Source organism: Mauremys mutica, chromosome 16, assembly GCF_020497125.1.
Source record: "Mauremys mutica isolate MM-2020 ecotype Southern chromosome 16, ASM2049712v1, whole genome shotgun sequence".
Taxonomy (NCBI): domain Eukaryota; kingdom Metazoa; phylum Chordata; order Testudines; family Geoemydidae; genus Mauremys; species Mauremys mutica.
Genome location: NC_059087.1, coordinates 23,333,623 through 23,352,307, shown reverse-complemented (window position 1 = coordinate 23,352,307; position 18,685 = coordinate 23,333,623). Strand labels below are relative to the sequence as shown.

At 38.4% G+C, this 18,685-nt stretch overlaps 1 protein-coding gene across 1 annotated transcript in view; it reads right to left on the bottom strand.

Moving 5' to 3' along the window:
• Nucleotides 1-18,685, bottom strand: part of CIT (citron rho-interacting serine/threonine kinase) — a 94,697-nt gene that overhangs the window by 30,907 nt on the left and 45,105 nt on the right. Inside the window, exons 19-24 of the mRNA XM_044990343.1 lie at nucleotides 18,068-18,163; nucleotides 13,619-13,735; nucleotides 13,020-13,129; nucleotides 9,079-9,253; nucleotides 6,766-6,963; nucleotides 4,441-4,494 (exon numbers count right to left, since the gene is read on the bottom strand). Coding sequence (XP_044846278.1) covers nucleotides 4,441-4,494; nucleotides 6,766-6,963; nucleotides 9,079-9,253; nucleotides 13,020-13,129; nucleotides 13,619-13,735; nucleotides 18,068-18,163 — 750 coding nt within the window. The remainder of the gene's footprint in view (nucleotides 1-4,440; nucleotides 4,495-6,765; nucleotides 6,964-9,078; nucleotides 9,254-13,019; nucleotides 13,130-13,618; nucleotides 13,736-18,067; nucleotides 18,164-18,685) is intronic.

Genomic DNA, 18,685 nt, shown 5'->3' with positions numbered 1-18,685 from the left:
AAATCCTAGATTAATGGGGAGGCAAGACAAGCACCAAGATCACCCCTCAATACACACAAATAGACACAGCCCTGGACCCGAGAGCCACCCCCCTCCCATACCACGTAAGGCCACCCCAGTAGGGAAGACAGAAGCTCCAGGGGTCCTATAGCACACAGTAGTAGAATGTGATAGATCTCAGCCCTGACAAGTGGTTTCAGTGGCTGAGAAAAAGATGATGATGCCCACCTCCCTCCCCTCCAGTTGCCTCAGCTATGACTGAGTCAGACTTTAGGAGCAGAGGTTGTTTTCCCCACTTCCTGGAAAATCACCTACTGCTTATCTTGGGGTTGGGATAATGCCATGGGTCTGAGGCAGTGTGACATGCTGGTGCCTGTGTTTCTCTTCTCCCCATATTAAGCAATTTTTGGGGTGGGGGGAGGAGAGGGGGACAGGGAAGGAGGGAGATCATGTTTGATAATTCCCCTCTTTGCACTATTTGTATAGAGTGTTCCTTGTGCTTATCCAATCCCCAGCAATTCGGCTGCCTCCCCCAACCATGAGCCTCATCCTCTACAGGTGATGCCCAAGAAGGAGCCTTCTCCTTCAGGGCAGCAGCTCCCGGAGACCCTAAACTGTAAAGGTCCAACTTGGGCTGCACAACTGACCCTTTCCCATAATTTTTTACAAAATAACGGATGGGTTGCAACACAGCCAAGCAACTGACAGATTTTTTAATGCATTTAACTCAGTCATACCAAAGTTTTTGCCTGGGCATTAATCTCATGTTACAATTTCATCTTTTGACAGGCAAGGTTTCCTTGCTATGGAATGAATGTTACTGTATATAGCACCAACGAGGTAAATTCACTCATGTGCATAGTCTCACAGAAGTCAGTTCAGAATCAGGACATCTGGTTGAAGTCAACAGGACTACACACATAGGTAAAGTTATGCATGTGCCTAAAGGGTTTGCAGGATCTGTCTCTCAGAGTCCAATCCGTTCACATGTGTTTACAGGATCAAGCCCTGATAAGGCTAAAGATAACAATAGAAGGTGATGACAAAAAAGTGTAGGTACCATTTTGGAGAGAAGAAGGTGGATCTGGTTTTATTAGATTATTCTCTGGCTAAATAGAGATGCTGCACCCAATTAATATATCAAGATCTTCCATTCTCCTTGCCAAAGTAATAAATAAAAATAGCTTGTAATTGAAAGAGCCCAAAGGTTTAGATGTTGATTTATATGAAGAAATGTACAGGATTTTATTAACTTGATAGTAATTTATTTAAGGATCTAATTTTTTTCCTAAGTCTTCACAGATATTTTTACTGTCTCTTTACTGAAATTTATATTTATGAAATGCTTACATTACTGCTGAAGCCAACGTAACTGTTTTTGTTGTCTAAAATCATTAAATCCATCAGTAAACCATAAATAAGAGCAAGGTGTCAAAAATACAAACTTCCCTATTTAATTAAATGCATTTTATTAGTAGAATCCTTCTGACTGTCTTGAAAATATTTGTTATGGAATATGATTTCAAAAAAGTCAAGTGATGCATTTTTGATGTACTGAATCTTTGGAAGCACAGAATTAGACTTTCCCTTTTAGCAGACTTGCTGGATAAGCTACGGATGTGATAAGATATGAGAGAAGTAAAGCAATTTTTACTGTAATTATGTTATTTCTTATAAGACTAAGAGCAAAGGCTAAGATTTGTTTTTGTTCCTGATGGGAATAGAAAGATATACTGAAGTACACTGATTAACCTGATCAAGCCTGAATCTATCAGAGAGCAATTGAATATGTAGTTCACGCACCAAGCAGGGGCACTTCTAGCAAGAACAAAAGGCTTGCAATACAATCACACAACAACATTCTCTATGCACGAATCCCAAATCATAGTAATATTAAAGTACACAAACAGAAGAGTCTGACAGTAACCTGACTTGGTTGGAGGGACACGAGTGGACTGAGGGTATAAATAAAGCAGAACATACATTAGAAGTGTAAGCTTGCTCTGTGTCCAGACGCCCGGACCTCTAAAGAGTTAAACAACTAGGAGATATCAAAGAAAGTAGATTGTAAGTATCTTTACCTACCATTCTGTACAGCAATTTTTCATTCTACATTATCAAAATCATTCAGTCTTCAGTAATACATTATCTGTATAATTCATTTTATTTTCATACTTACATTGCTTTGAACTTGTAAGTAAAGTAAAACAAATGCAATGGCCATTATAAAGTTTGACAGCACAGTGCTTCAAGGAAATTCACTCTTGATGTTCATCTTGAAGTAACATCCCTTATGAGTAGAGGCCACTAATTCTTACTAGGCTGACTAAAAAGGAATGTGTTTGAATTACAACCCTAATGGATCTTATTTTTAGTTCAGCACAAATTCTGAACCACTGCTGGAACTAGGGGTGCTGCCGCACCCCCAGGTTTGAAGTGGTTTCCATCATATACAGGGTTTACAGTTTGGTTCAATGGCTCTCAGCACCCCCACTATAAAAATTGTTCCAGCACCCCTGAACCACTGTGGCATAGCCTTGTATGTCCACTAAAAAGTTACAACTGCATCATAATGGTCATTACTGAATGAACATGGGGTTGAAGCATCAGAGAAAGAGGCATGACAAGAATGCACTGATCTCTCCTTGCTCAATAACAAGATTGTGCTGTCATTTCCTCAATTCTTATGAAGAGAAGAGGGTAGGCTGTTAGACGTCTTCTGATATGAAATGAGAGTTTATACCTTTGAACTACTGAGAGAAGTCTTGAGAACTATATTTTTCATTCTCTTGGGTTGCAAACTGAATGTGGTGTTGGAATTTTTATTCATTCACTATTCATTCAGTTGCTATTTGATTAATTTCTTATGGATGGGGATTGGCTGCTGTATGAACCACCCTTCTAAAGGACCTAAGATGAACATTACACTTGCAAATCTTTTGATGTGGCATCTCCAAAGTTCACACTGTTCTTGAAACCACCTGGCGTGTTTGGCATCAACTTGTGCCAGTCCTCACTGTTGGAGATTATTGCCCATTCTTACAAAGTCATAGATGAGCCAAATAATGAATGTTGACTTCTTTAAGTTAGCTTGCTGTGCAGAAGAGAGAATTTATGGGAATATCCACAGATTATGTGATCTTTGAAGCTGGCCAAATCCAATAATCTGTATCAGTCACTTGCACAGAAAGCTGCTATTCTGTGCTGACAGCAAGACAGAGAATGAGGGAATGAAAAGGAGTATCTACCACGGAAATAGAAAAAGCAACTGTGGGAATAAGCACTGATAGATAGAAGTACACATGTGGACCCTCTACCTCCTTGACAGAGAGGACAGAAGGTACAGATAGTCTGAATTTATTTTGGAAGAGGTTAAGCCACAGCAAATTAAGACTAGGCCTTACTTAATTTCTCATTTTTTCAAATCAGTATACGCTGGAAACAGAGTAAAAAAATTTCCTGGCCCTGAGGAACAGATTTGGAAGGTTAAAAAAAAAAAAATTCTGAAAGATGTTCTTGAAAAAAGGCATTTTCTTTCTACCTTGGGTTTTCCTACAGCACCTATGACTATGCAATCAAAGCATGGTGGACAATTAACTTTGTGGAGAGGTCACTGAGTATGGGAGAGGAATACCCATTACAGAGGTAAGGAGCAATTAGATCCAGCTAGTGGAGGAGAGGTTAGAAAGACTGAAGAGACCTGCCTCCAATTATTACACAGAAGATGGTGGTCAGTGTGTGACACTTCTAGAATTTGTGTGTCATTGAAACATCGATGTCATCATGGTCCACACAGCACCATAAAGAAATAAGAAAAAAAAAAGAGTGCAGATCTGGAAAAACATCTAACGATAAGGAATACAAAATCTAGGACATCTGTCCCGTATGAATTAAATGAATGAAAAAACATATCAAAAGATCTCTTGAGTAACAGAATGTACAAGTTAAGAACCTAAATGAGTTCTCTTTGAACAATGTAACAATGTATTATTCAGAAGCACAGGACTTCTTTTCCATTCAGACAGAGTTAAAGCCCTCCTTAAAACCCAGAGTGGCAAGATAGAGCCTTCACTCTGGCCTAGATCTATAATATAGCTCAGGATTTGGACAGGGAGACTTTTCCCTTCCCTTATAAAAGGAAAAAATCTATATCCCACATAATTTTTGCAGCTGCTACACCATTCTTACTAGCTGCACTGCAATGAGATATTTGAATTGACTTCCTTCTCCAAAAAGATGAAGGCAGTGTCAATTTTAAATCAGAATAAAACCTCTAAATTGAGGTTTATTTGAGGCCTAAACGAAATCAGATCCAATCAGGCTAACTCCTGCAAGCCAGAAGCCAATGTCAGGAACAATTGCCATCAAGGAGTAAATGAGTTTGTTTCCTTCCTTATCCTTAATTTCAAAATAATTCAATGATCTGTATTTAATACTCACTGTGCAGCTATTACGAAGGGCTTCAAATTTACGCTGGATTTCATCTCTATGTGCCTAAGGGAGGTAAGAAGTTAATCATCAATTTTTCATACATTAGAATTAGAATCCAACAGCTGTTGCTAAATAAACTGCAGAACAATCTATCAGCAAGCAAAGTTTGGAAGACAGATGTTGCAGGCTATGAAAGCACTCTGTAGTGGCAAAGAACTGATTAAGTCATATCCTACTTAATCAAAGCACGCACATGCTCCCAATTCTGAGCTACTTTAGCAAAATGTACAACAAACTGGATGATGCAAAACATTCCATCTTAAGTGGTTTCCAAGGTAAGTGACCATTTAATGTTAAGTGTGTACCTTCTTCGCTTAAGATAATTTGAGTAGTTTGTTTTTACTTCCACATTTGGATTAATACTGCATGTAACATGTTTTTAATACTACATATATTTTAATGATTGCAAAGAAAAGTCTACAATGAAGCACTATATACGCTTCCGCAAACTGCTCTGCCAATCTACCTCAACCCTATCCTGAGGAACTCCTGTTTAGTCCTAAGACTCTCCCAAACCGTGACTAAACTAAATAATGGTTTCTTTGGAAGATGGAAACCAAAGTATTAAAAGCTGCAAAGCATTTTTAAAGAATGAAATAATGCATGCATCATTTTACTTCCTTATTAACAAGCAAAGCATGATAAAGCAAACTTCATGTTTCAGCCTCATGGCCTCTCTCAAGATTCACTCAGGCTGTCAAACTGATTTAAGTTGTGACTAATATCATATGCATATTAAGGCCTTAACAGATAAAAAGCTAGTGCACTAGCACATCTAATCACCTTTATTCAAGACATTTTCCTTACAGCCAAGAGACTCAATAGGAAAAGTTGGTCAGCAGAAGTCCAATGTGATAACTAAAAAGTTATCTTACCAGAACAGGCAATGCAAAAAAGACCCTCAAAACAAAAAATATCCCAACCCATTAAACTGGAGTAAAGTGACATGGAGGTGCCAAATTGGAATCTTACGATAGCTGGTACAAAAGCACTACCATTTCACCAGAACAGTTGTGGTAATATCTGCCTGAGCAAGCACAGATCACACACATTCATCTGTTTCATTGGTGTGGTAGGAAGAAATACCAAACACGTCATCATTCTGTTCGCATGGCAGCTAACAATTCTGCCAAAATTTTCAAATTTCAGTGGGACCATTTCACTTTTGAGCAAAAAGAACTGTTTTGTATTTGAGATGAACTGCTGCCATGCCCTATTCAGTTACTGTTGCATTTTCCTAGCATATATTACCCAGTATATACCAGTTTAGAACAATTCTGAGTGAATGATCTCCCTCCTCACCCCTGGGATATCCAACAGCATTGGCATACACACACACACCAGTCTTCAGCTGAACCCCCATCCCATCTGAATAGTGATAATAGCAGGAATAAGGACTCAAGGAGATTCCCTTTTATCAGATTCTATTGAGCCAACAGACTATTTCCAGTACTCTAAAATAACTGGATTTGAAGGTCAGTGAAGACTGATACTTCGATGAGTGATAGCCGGCAGCTCAAGTAGGAGGTCAGTTATTTCTTTGCCTCCCACAGCATTAGCAAGCCTTCGCAAAGCAAACATTATTTAAAATCCAACAGTTTAAAAGCATCTTTTTTACTCAAAGCAGCAACCAGCAGCATATAATTAAGTGTTCCGTTCATTGGGCAGGGAAAAATCTTTCCCCCACCCCAACCCCTGCTGAAGTTTGTGGAATTCACACACCTCACAAGAGACTGCAAGATCTAAAAGTAGCAATTCTTAATGGAACAGCCTTTGGAGTAAAATTAGAGAAGTAACAACAGTACGTGTCTGATTTTTTTTTAAAAGGATAGCAGAGTTGGCTAACTTATTATAGAGAAAATATCAGAACATTTGTGATCACATTCCTTTTAAAACAGCACTACTTTCAAAGGTCAAAACAGCAGAAAGTTAAAGTCGTACAGTAGAAATAATTTAGTGTGGGGCTTTTAGCTTATCAAGTAAACTGATGACATTTTCACTAATAGCCAATCAGTTTTCACACAAGTGGACAACAAATAACAGGCATACGTATTTTTTGAGTGACAAAGAACTCTGACATTTCAGCCGTCTCTGTGCCTTCCTCAATCCAAGGCACATTTCATATGTTGCATTGCAAAATGAAAAACATACAAAATTTAAGTTAGGACAACCTCAAAACGAATAAGTTAGGACAATTATTATGAAGTGTGCATCAACATTCTGTCAGATCTGCAGGTATAGTTCGCAATACCAATCCAGAAGTATAGGACTCACCGTGAGAGCTTGAATCTCCTCCTCTGCCTCAGCTGTAGTCTCCTCTAGTTCAGTTTTAGCCTCACGGAGCTGATTCTCTAGGGCTGATCGTGCAGCTTGAAGCCCTGAAATCTGAGATTCTCTTTCCTGGAGGGTCAGCTGCAATTCTGTTAACTGTCGTTTCAATTCCAGCTTTTGTTCTTCATGCTCTAAGCTAACCTGGAGAGAAACAACAGCAGCTGGATATGAGTTACTAATAAGGAAATGGAGAGTACAGCTGCTACATTTGTTCATTTCAAACTAGAGGCCTGCCCTAGAATTACACTCTGGGATTACATGGCAACACTCCAGTCTAATGTCAGATTTGGATGGATTAGTTAAAAATCAGACCTGAAGGTAACTATCCCCAGGATGCTGCTTCATCCATCACTTGAAAAACACTCATTTGGTTTGAAAAGGTTCAAACATATAACTATATGGTGTTCTGAAATGAAAACTAGGATATAAGAGTAATGCCAGCTATGTTGTAAATACATATCAAATGTTGATATAAATAATTGTGACAATATGAAAGTTGAAGTATAATTTGTGTGATTATCTTCCATAGTTGCAAGTTAATATACTGCATTTGAGGCTTTGTAAGAAGAAGCTATCAATATTACTTTGAATAGATAAGTGTCTTTACATACTGTTCAATTACTTTCATATTTAAACTTCCCTTCAGATTCTTGTTACAGACAGATCTATCGCTGCACTGATGCAACATCTTGGCAGATCCCATTTACCATGGCAGAGTGGAGAAAATAGTTCAAAGAATAAGTTCCAATTTTTCTTCCTGCTGCTTGTTCACTTATATGCCCTCCTCCAAGGATTGCCCTGGGAAAAAGATTATTTTCAAGCTAAAATACTTTAAGCCTGACTCCTTATGTTATTGAAAGGGAATCTGCCCATAATATTGCAGATGTGTGAAAAATAGGCCTGCCAGAAGACCTTACACTGATGTCTAGCAACAACTGGCTAATTAAAGGAATGACATTGGACATCCCAAACCTCTTAGCCAGAGTAGAGCTCTCGGTCTTTATTGAGAATTAGAGGAGGGACAGCAAAGAAGGAAAAAAGACATTATCCAGGGAACCATAGGACTTGAAGGGACCTCAAGAGGTCATCTAGTCCAGTCCCCTGCACTCATGGCAGGACTAAGTATTACCTAGACCAGGGGTAGGCAACCTATGGCACGCGTGCCAAAGGCGGCACACGAGCTGATTTTCAGTGGCACTCACACTGCCTAGGTCCTGGCCACCGGTCCAGGGGGCTCTGCATTTTAATTTAATTTTAAATGAAGCTTCTTAAACATTTTAAAAACCTTATTTACTTTACATACAACAATAGTTTAGTTATATATTATAGACATAGAAAGAGACTCTCTAAAAATGTTAAAATGTATTACCGGCATGTGAAACCTTAAATTAGAGTGAATAAATGAAGACTTTCACCACTTCTGAAAGGTTGCCGACCCCTGATCTAGACCATCCCTGACAGGAGTTTGTCTAACCTGCTCTTAAAAATCCCCAATGATGGAGATTCCACAACTTCCCTAGGCAATTTATTCCAGTGCTTAACCACCCTAACAGGAAGTTATTTCCTAATGTCCAACCTAAACCTCCCTTGCTGCAATTTAAGCCCGTTGCTTCTTGTCCTAACCTCAGAGGTTAAGAACAACAATTTTTCTCCCTCCTCCTTGTAACAACCTTTTATGTACTTGAAAACTGTTATGTCTCCTCTCAGTCTTCTTTTTTTCCAGACTAAGCAAGCCCCATTTTTTTCAATCTTCCCTGATAGGTCATGTTTTCTAGACCTTTAATCATTTTTGTTACTCTTCTCTGGAACATGAGGTGATTCCAACCTATTTCTGCCTGTCTGTCCTTTTTATTCGAAAATAATATAAAAACTTGATTTTTCAAGTCTACAATGGAAAATAAATGAATTATCCAGCTAAGCATATATACTGTGCCCATCACAATTATATCTGGGCACTATTAAAGGATGTTGTACAAAAGGATGCAAATAAATTTGGTTCTAAGAAAGCAAGCTGATCTAGAAACTCAGACTCGACCAGTCTAAGAAACAAAAACCCAAAATAGTCATGCTCAACTCTTTCCAGCAAGGACATTTCCACTGTTACAGAAATGGAGCAAAAATTGGGTCATTCAGCTCAAGTCATTATCCTGTAGTGCTGAAAACTGAAAACTAAAACTACTTAATTTTAATTCTCACTGTACTCCTTGAAAGGGGATATGACCAAGTACATCAGTCTGCAAAAGATTAAATTTTCACCTCTCGCAGTCTAGTCTCTAACTCCAACAGGCGGTTCTTGTCAGTATGGTCCTGAAGACTGATCTTCTCCAATTGCTCTTCTAGTTTTTGGTTCTGGGCTTCTAACTTCCCAGCCTGTGTTTCCAGGTAGAACTTCTGCTGTCTGAGCTCTGAGATCATCTCCTCCTGGGCTTTCCTGATAGGAAAATACACAACAAGACAAGACATAATCAAGATATATCTTGATCATGTAGTTTCATTGGTATAAAAGTTTCCTGGTAAGCAGAATGTGATCACATCAAAATTAGCTCTTCCTATTTTAAATTTCACATCCCCTTTATGGAAAAAATAGGGACTCTTATGTCGGCTTCTGCACATATTCCCACATCGGTGATTAAACCAAGTATGTGCCTTGAGTAGCTCAGATATCATAGTTTTGCAGGTTGTACATCTGTTTGTACATGGAGAAAGGTGAACACCAAACCTTTGGAAACCTACAAGAATGTCTGATCAACAACTCATTCTAAGCTGTCAACCTTTTCCTCATCATTTGTTTTTCCATTTGGAAAAAAAATGGTTCAATGAATGCTGGAGCAGGAACTTCCATACATTAGACGTCCATATTAAAAGATCAGAGGAACTGCAACTGGCTTCATTGCATACAGATTAGTTCTGGACTTCAGAAACTTGCTAGGAGTCCAATCTGGCCAACACTTTAGCAAACTTTTGCCCTGACTGAAACCCTGATGTATGCACTGAACACACAATTACTTGTGCTCCCAAGAAATTCAGAAGCTGGTAACTTCTGCTACAGCCAATGATCTATTTTTATTTATTTATTTATTTACCATGAAGGCTTGATAATTAGATACCCTAATTGAAAAAGAGCTGAAAAGCTCTTTCTGAATTAGTGGTAGCTTCCTACAATCATATTATAATACATTTGAAAACTTTGCACTTGTATAATGTCTTCCATTCAGGTTCTTCACAGAGTTTACAAATATTAATGAACTCATATGCAGAAAAATACTGTGAGATAGGTATTATTATCCCTCTCCCAGAGAAATTACATGGGTTGCCTGGGATCACATAGCAGAGCTAGAAATAGAACCCAGGTCTTCTGAGTCACAGTCCTGTGCTTTGATAAGAAAAAAAAAATCATCCTTCCCTCTTTAACTTCCCTCAACTGATTATTGGCAGCCAGAATTGTCCAAATAGCCAGGGCAACAGTAGAATGAGAAATGACTCTGCCTCCTTCAGAACCAATCATTAGTTTTTTTAGTTACTGATAGAACAAAGGCTAGTTGGATTCCACAGTTCCTTGAAGGCTCTAACTGCTAACTGTCCATATCGATAATGCTCAGTTTAGTAATAGCTTTTGTGGATTCAAATATGGTTCAGTTACAGATTTACATGCCTTTTCACAGGTCAGAGTAATGCAGTAGGGTTTGCTAGTTATATCTATAAGATCTACAGTCTCTGCTCAAAAAGAACTCACTTCTCTTAATGACTAACATGACTCACTTTAAATTTGCTGCACGATTACTGACTTGCCAAAGCAATTTGTTTGCCACTCCCTCCCAACATGTGAATATTTAACATAAGTCACAATGGGTAGAATTCTTTTTTTAGCCATCATTATATTTCTTCCTCTGTCTTTTGATTTGAGTCTGGTGTCCTCCTTTCAGAGGCTGCATCTAGTTCAGCTAAACGTTGCTTTCAGTAGTAGACTTTCAAAGCTGTTTATGCATCCTCTTTGCAGAATTGCATTATTTGTGATTTTATTATTAAATTATTACAATACCCATCCTTATAACATCCAGCCACCAGTCTATCTTATGATTTGATATCCATAAGAGTTCCAAAGTGTCTTGATTAAGTTTCTCCAACTCCTATATGCTGGCAAATGTCTCCATTTTTCATAGCCATAGACCAAGAAAGAAATCATTACAGCATGGTGAACATGGAACTTTGGTCTCACATATGACAACCATGCTGGTTCCAAAGTTAATATTTTAACCGGAAGAATGCCCCTTTTTGATTCTGGTAAACATTTCTTTAGTCAGCAAGAACTGCATTTCAAGAGAAGTGAAATCTATTACCACACTGAGTTCAAGACGACTGACTGATGCTAAGTCTTACCTATGCTTTCCCATGTATGATTACTTCTGGATTCTTCAGATTAATGATATTATGGTTTTAGCAGCCTCTACAAGCTTTTTGGATGATTAACTAGAGTGCATATAACAAGAGTATAATCATCTGCATAAAGCAACTCATATATAACTTTAACAGTTACTTTTGTGGAAGATTTCAGTCTGCTCAGGTTGAAGAGCTTGACAGAAGTTTGAAATGTAAAGCCAGGAATTTTTATTACATCTCTGTTGGTACAATCACTGCTAAAAGAAGAGTTCAGAGAATCTTTGCCAAAACTCAACCTTGCTTTACTTCACAAATGGATCTAACCAACTGCTGTCCTCAGAGATGCCACCCAGCATTCCACTATGCAGCTGATGGTCTGCACATATTTCTCCAGACAGACAAACTTTGATATGACTAATATCTCACTGATAGGAACAACTCAAGCCCTATTTTTTCCTACTTACAGGATATTAAGTAGCATATGCTCTTTCCTACACATGAAAGTAGAATCTCATGTAACACAGAACATCGCCTTAAAATCACTTAAAACCATTTAGGAAAAAAATAAGGGAAAACAATTATCTTCATGGGAAGATAAGGCATCTAAGTTAAAATCTGAACCAAAATCTGGTTCTGAGATGGAATCAAATATTTGAGACAATAGCAACAAAAGACCCAGTATTTTATTATTCATTTTTTTAAAATAAGGATTTACCTCTAGCACAGCTGCTGATGCTGCAGTGAGCGAAGAGGACTGTAGGTCCCAATTGAATACCCTGAGGGAGCTGCCATGGGGAGGAAAAGTAAGGTCCCTAAATGGCTAAACTGAGAGCTCGACTGGCCATTGATGAGAAGATCTGAAGAGGAACTGAAGCTAAAAACCATATAGAATCATTGTGGCTGATATTGTATCCAAATACTTTCAGGATCAGAAATAAGGAATCAGAATTAAAGAATCACTTCGACCCTAGGGCTCGGCTCGTGCCCCCACCCCTTTTTAAAAAAAAAAAAACTAAAACAGGCCGAGATAACACCAATACCTCATATTTATAATTAACATTTAAAAATGAAGGAAAATTCCTAAACCAATATCCCATTTTCTTAGATGTCTTAACAGCTGTTGGGAGCAGGACGGAAGCTTTGTGAAGAAAGGACATTTAACATTTTCTTCTCATCTTTGAGTGTCAAATAATTATAATAAGGCTTTGAGTTCCAATGAGTAATGCCACAAGAAGCAAATGTGATCAAGTCCTAAACACCAGAAGCAAAAGGAATACACCTCTACCCCGATATAAAGCGACTCGATATAACACAAATTCGGATATAACGTGATAAAGCAGAGCTCCAGGGGGGCGGGGCTGCGCACTCCGGTGGATCAAAGCAAGTTTGATATAATGCGGTTTCACCTATAATGCGGTAAGATTTTTTGGCTCCCGAGGACAGCGTTATATCGGGGTAGAGGTGTACTAATTGTTATATATCTCCACAGCTGGAACAGTATTGGAATTACTGCTTCTCAAGAAGTGTTTCAGACATATATATATATATATATATATATATATTTATATATATATATATATTTTTTTTTTTTTTTTGAAAAATTGCATGCAGCAAAAAAAGGGACAGCAAGTCTCATGAAATGATCCAAAACAAATGCAACAACACAGACCAATAAAACTGAACAGCTATGATAGGGGAAATAAAATATTGAGCAAACTATAGTTGCTTGTTAGAGAAATAATATATTTGGAGAACAGGTCTTACTGAGCTCACACCGGGGCTTGTAAATGCAAGAGTGCTGTAGCAGTTCCTTTACTTACATGTTTCTCTGTGTAAAAAGGCTGCTATTTGCTGCCAGTTTATTAGCCTCAGACAATTCGACTATTCTCTGCTCCAATGACCTTATCTTCGAATCCATGGCATTGATCATCTGAAACAGAGCAGTCTGCCTTTGAGATCATGTGATGGAAATTAGTGACTACAGCAAGGGGGCACTTAAAAATCACTTCTAGAAACTTCATTCAGAAACAAGATATCAGACTGAGTGGACAAGAAAACAAAGAAGCAATCACATATTCAGATGTTACATCTGTTACATCAATCTATAACTGCTTTTCAGTCTCGTCCAGATCACGAGCAAGCAGCTCCCATGTGAACCATGTGCTGGACTGCCAGGTAGTAACATACTAGGCATGGATGATTTTCTTGAAAGGGAATGTTCTTGCAGACATCATGAATTAAAAGGACAGCTTTCAAAACAAAACAAACCACCACACAAACACACACCCCTCTTCCCCACCCCCAAGAAGCCTCCAGCAACAAGACCCAGCAGCAAAAGATCTTTATTGTAGGAACATCACTGGGTAAGAGACTTAAAATACTCTTAAAATGTTTCTGTTTCTGATTCAGTTACACCTACCGCCTTCTGCTCAGCCAGAATTTTGCATTTCTCATGTGCTTCTTCTTCATGTCTTCGCAGCATATTCTCAAGTGCTTCCTTATCGGCAAGATCTTTCTTCATCTGAGCATCTAGCACCTGAAGTAAACAAAACAAATTTCCTCACTTTGAATCATAGAATATCAGGGTTGGAAGGGACCTCAGGAGGTCATCTAGTCCAACCCCCTGCTCGAAGCAGGACCAATTCCCAACTAAATCATCGCAGCCAGGGCTTTGTCAAGCCTGACCTTAAAAACCTCTAAGGAAGGAGATTCCACCACCACCCTAGGTAACCCATTCCAGTGCTTCACCACCCTCCTAGTGAAAAAGTTTTACCTAATATCCAACCTAAACCTCCCCCACTGCAACTTGAGACCATTACTCCTTGTTCTGTCCTTGAACCTGTTTCATTAGTCAAAGGGCAGTCAAAAAGAAAGCCACCAGGGAAGGGTTACAATCAACGAAGGGGCGTGACCACCTTTTAAGGAAAACTAGATGGGATGGCAGGAAATGCCTGGGACAGCAAACTTTGAGGGGACTACTCAGCTATCTGAAAAGGTTGAGTTTAATGAGTAAAAGGAGTTATTGGAAATACTACGGGCTGTTATTGTTTTTTAAACAGTTTCATAATTTGTGCTCATGAAAGACATACATGGAAAATTAATTCCTCTATTCACAGAGAAGTATGGTGCAGCAAAGTGGCAATGTAAGCTCCTTTTCATTACCTCACTGATGTGCCTCAACATTGACCTGTAAGAACCAGGGCCGGGTCCAGGCACCAGCGCAGGAAGCAGGTGCTTGGGGCGGCCAATGGAAAGGGGCGGCACATCAGGGTCTTCAGCAGCAATTCGGCTGCGGGTCCCTCAGTCTCTCTCGGAGGGAAGGACCGGCCGTCGAAGTGCCGCTGATCGTGGCTTTATTTATTTTTATTTTTTTTCCCTCTTCGCCACTTGGGGCGGCAAAAAAGCTGGAGCCAGCACTGGGAAGAACCACATGTAGGTATGAGAGAGTAATTCAGCCTCCATGACTACTTTAATCCTTTGCCTCTCTGCTGAGACATATAACAAGAGCACCAAGTAAGGTGGCGACTTGAGAGATACCAACACTTGTTCACTAGAAAGTGAACTGAAACAACTCCTTTTGGCTGTTGCATAGATTTTTTTTTTTTAATTAATACTCTGCACATATGTCCACAACTTTGGATTTTAAATAAATTGAAATTAAAAAATTAATTAGGGCTGTCCATTAATCGCAGTTAACTCATGCGATTAACTCAAAAAAATTAATCACAATTAAAAAAATTAATCATGATTAACTGCACTGTTAAACAACAGAATACCGATTCAAATTTATTAAATATATTTGGATGTTTTTCAACATTGTCAAATATATTGATTTCTATTACAACACAGAATACAAAGTGTACAGTGTTCACTTTATATTATTTTTATCACAAATATTTTCACTGTAAAAATAAAAGAAATAGTATTTTTCAATTCACCTCATACAAGTACTGTAGTACAATCTCTTATCGTGAAAGTGTAACTTACAAATGTAGATTTTTTTGTTACATAACTGCGCTCAAAAACAAAACAATGTAAAACTTTAGAGCCCACAAGTCCACTCAGTCCTACTTCTTGTTCAACCAAGATTGTTTACGTTTATGGGAGATAATGATGCCTGCTTCTTATTTACAATGTTACCTGGAAGTGAGAACAGGCGTTCGCATAGCACTTTTGTAGCTGGTGTTGCAAGGTATTTATGTGCCAGATATGATAAACATTCGTATGCCCCTTCATGCTTCAGCCACCATTCCAGAGGACGTTTCCATGCTGATGATGCTCATTACAAAAATAATGCATTAATTAAATTTGTGACTGAACTCCTTGGGAGAGAACTCTGTGTCTCCTATTCTGTTTTACCCACATTCTGCCATATATTTAATGTTATAGCAATCTCGGATGATGACCCAGCACATGTTCATTTTAAGAATACTTCCACAGCAGATTTGATAAAACGCAAAGAGGGTACCAATGTGAGATTTCTAAAAATAGCTACAGCACTCGACCCAAGGTTTAAGAACCCGAAGTGCCATCCAAAATTTGAGAGGGATGAGGTGTGGAGTATACTTTCAGAAGTCTTAAAAGAGCAACACTCCGATGCAGAAACTACAGAACCCGAACCACCAAAAAAGAAAATCAACCTTCTGCTGGTGGCATCTGACTCAGATGATGGAAACGAACATGCGTCTATCTGCTCTGCTTTCGATCATTATCGAGCAGAACCCATCATGACCATGGACGAATGTTCTCTAGAACAGTGGTTAAAGATGAAGGGACATATGAATCTTTAGCGCATCTGGCATGTAAATATCTTGCAATGCCGGCTACAATAGTGCCATGCGAACGCCAGTTCTCACTTTCAGGTGACATTAAACAAGAAGTGGGCAGTATTATCTCCTGAAAACTGTAACCAAACTTGTTTGTCTGAGCAATTTGCTGAAGTAGGACTGAGTGGACTTGTCAGTTCTAAAGCTTTACATTGTTTTATTTTTGAAAGCATTTTTTTTTTTACATAATTCCACATTTGTAATTTCAACTTTCATGATAAAGAGATTGCACTACAGAACTTGTATTAGATGAATTGAAAAATGTTATTTCTTCTGTTTTTTTACAGTGCAAATATTTGTAACAAAAAATAAATATAAAGCGAGCACTGTACACTTTGTATTCTGTATTGTAATTGAAATCAATATATTTGAAAATGTAGAAAACATCCAAAAATATTTAAATAAATCATATTCTATTATTGTTTAACAGCGCAATTAATCGCAATTAATTTTTTTAATCGCTTAACAGCCCCAAAATAAATACATAAGAGGTACGTAAGAGCTTTCATAATACTATAAGTTTCAGTGACTACAGATCTGAATTCAAATCAGTAACCTAGCCACGAAAGGACTAGGAGGACTGGACTTGATGGACTACTGTTGTAGCGATGGTTGGACTCAAAGAGACAACTGACATTTTGATTCCATTCTAATTCTTCTGTCCTGTCACAACTCCAATGTTTCTCAGACAGCTCTTCTTGGAAGAGCCACCATTTCAAACTCACTCTCCCCCTCTCCAAAACTGAATTTGTCCCTCCGTCTAGTCTCTTCCCTACATCTTTCTTCCTAATCTTACTCCATGCACTAGCTCCACTGTTAACTCCACTATCTTTAGTGCCTCCCATGCTCATAATCTTCAACCTTTCTCGCTCTTCCTCTCCCAAATCCAGGTTCTCATTATAGTTTTTCCTCCCATTACTATTATTTCTGCTCCAAATACATGCTTCCCACCTCCTAAATCCCTTCACTGTCATCTCATCTCATTTACCAAAGCCCACATAATCTTGCCCCATTTATACCCTGGCTCTCATTTCCCTCTACTGCTCCCTCCTATTCTTTACACTCTTTTCAATCCTTTCACCTTACCACTTCTTTGGTCTCCTTTCTAACATCCAACTCTTGGCTTCCTGCCTTGAAAAGTATGCTTGTTCCAATTTGCCATGCACCCTCCACTACTCAGTATTTTCTTTCAAGAAATTCCTCCTCTCTTTTATCATCATCATCATAGTCTCTCTCTCCTGGACAGTTGTTTGAAGTCTAATCTTATTCAGACTAAGCTGTTTGGGCCAGTGAACACGCCTTTACATTTGTAAATGCTGTGTAAATTTATAGTGCTATATAAATGTAATAAATCATAATGACAAAGAGTGGGAAAAGATCACACTTGGAAGGCACAGAGATCCTTAAAGAATACTTTTGCTGAATGACAAACTGTAGGTTTTTTAGATAAATTCTGAAGTTGACTACATAATCCTGTCTCTCTCTCTCTATGGTTTCCCTAATTTTAGGTGGTGTCTATAATCATGTTTTCAACTGTTTGTTACAATTCTTAAAATATCCTAGAGAAGAGAAAAAATTCAGAGTGGGTGGATCCCTGGAATCACTGGCAGATGTTACAGCTCCAAGGAGGTGGAATTTCAAAAGTGCTTTTGTGTTTACTAAATTTAAAGCTTTAAAGCTAGCGTTAATGCTCTTCAGATCAAAGCAAGATCATCAGGAAGAATTAAAAGCGTTTTTGAAAGACTGATTTCCCACAAGCACTGAATAAGAATCACCCGTTCTAAAAGAATGGTCTGTTAACAGTTAGATTCATATAGCTCTCACAAAGCCTACATGGATAATGCAGCCTCACACAAAAGGTGAGAGCATGATGGGCACAGGTTAGAAAGGCAGAATTATTTAGTTTTCATTCAACCCTCAGAAGAAGTGAAGAAGGAAGCAGAGGACAAGGGATCAGAGTCCAAAAGCAGCTGTTTGGGGATAATCCAGAGCCCAATGCACCTATAAAAGAGAGTATGAAGGTAATGAAAAGGGATATTTACTTTGATTTTTTCATCATAGAACTGCTCTTTCTGTTTCAGCTGCAATTCCAGATGCTGTGCTGACAGCTGAGCCTCACGATGCTTTTCCTCCAGCTCCTGAACACAGCAAAGATTTATGTCAGACATATATAGAAATATAATACACAGAATTTATAAATACATATACAGTACATGTACAAAACACTCATTCCCTCTGGTTTTAAGGCTAATATAAATCTACGAGGCCTTGGATCTCAGCTGCATGAGATACCATTATGTAAGTACATATCACCAGCATTAAACCTTATAGGCAGATAGATATATCAGTTATCCTATTTTAGTGTTAGGTAGTATAATAAAAAGGGTAAAGAGATGTTTAAAAAAAGAAGTAGATTCCACCTCCACCAAGAGCTGCCTCCTGAGCCAGTACTGCCCCTTCCAATCTGCTTTCAAAAAAAATTAAGGCATTCCCCAAAATGGAGCCAGAATGGTTTGTGATAATGAGCAGTTATGAACAGTTCATAGATGTGTGATGGGATTCTGAAACCATAGACCAAAAAAACCGAATCATCTTGAAGTTAACTTTAAATTCCTTTGCATCAGATTGGCTGGTGAAGGTTTCAAATATATGGATGGATA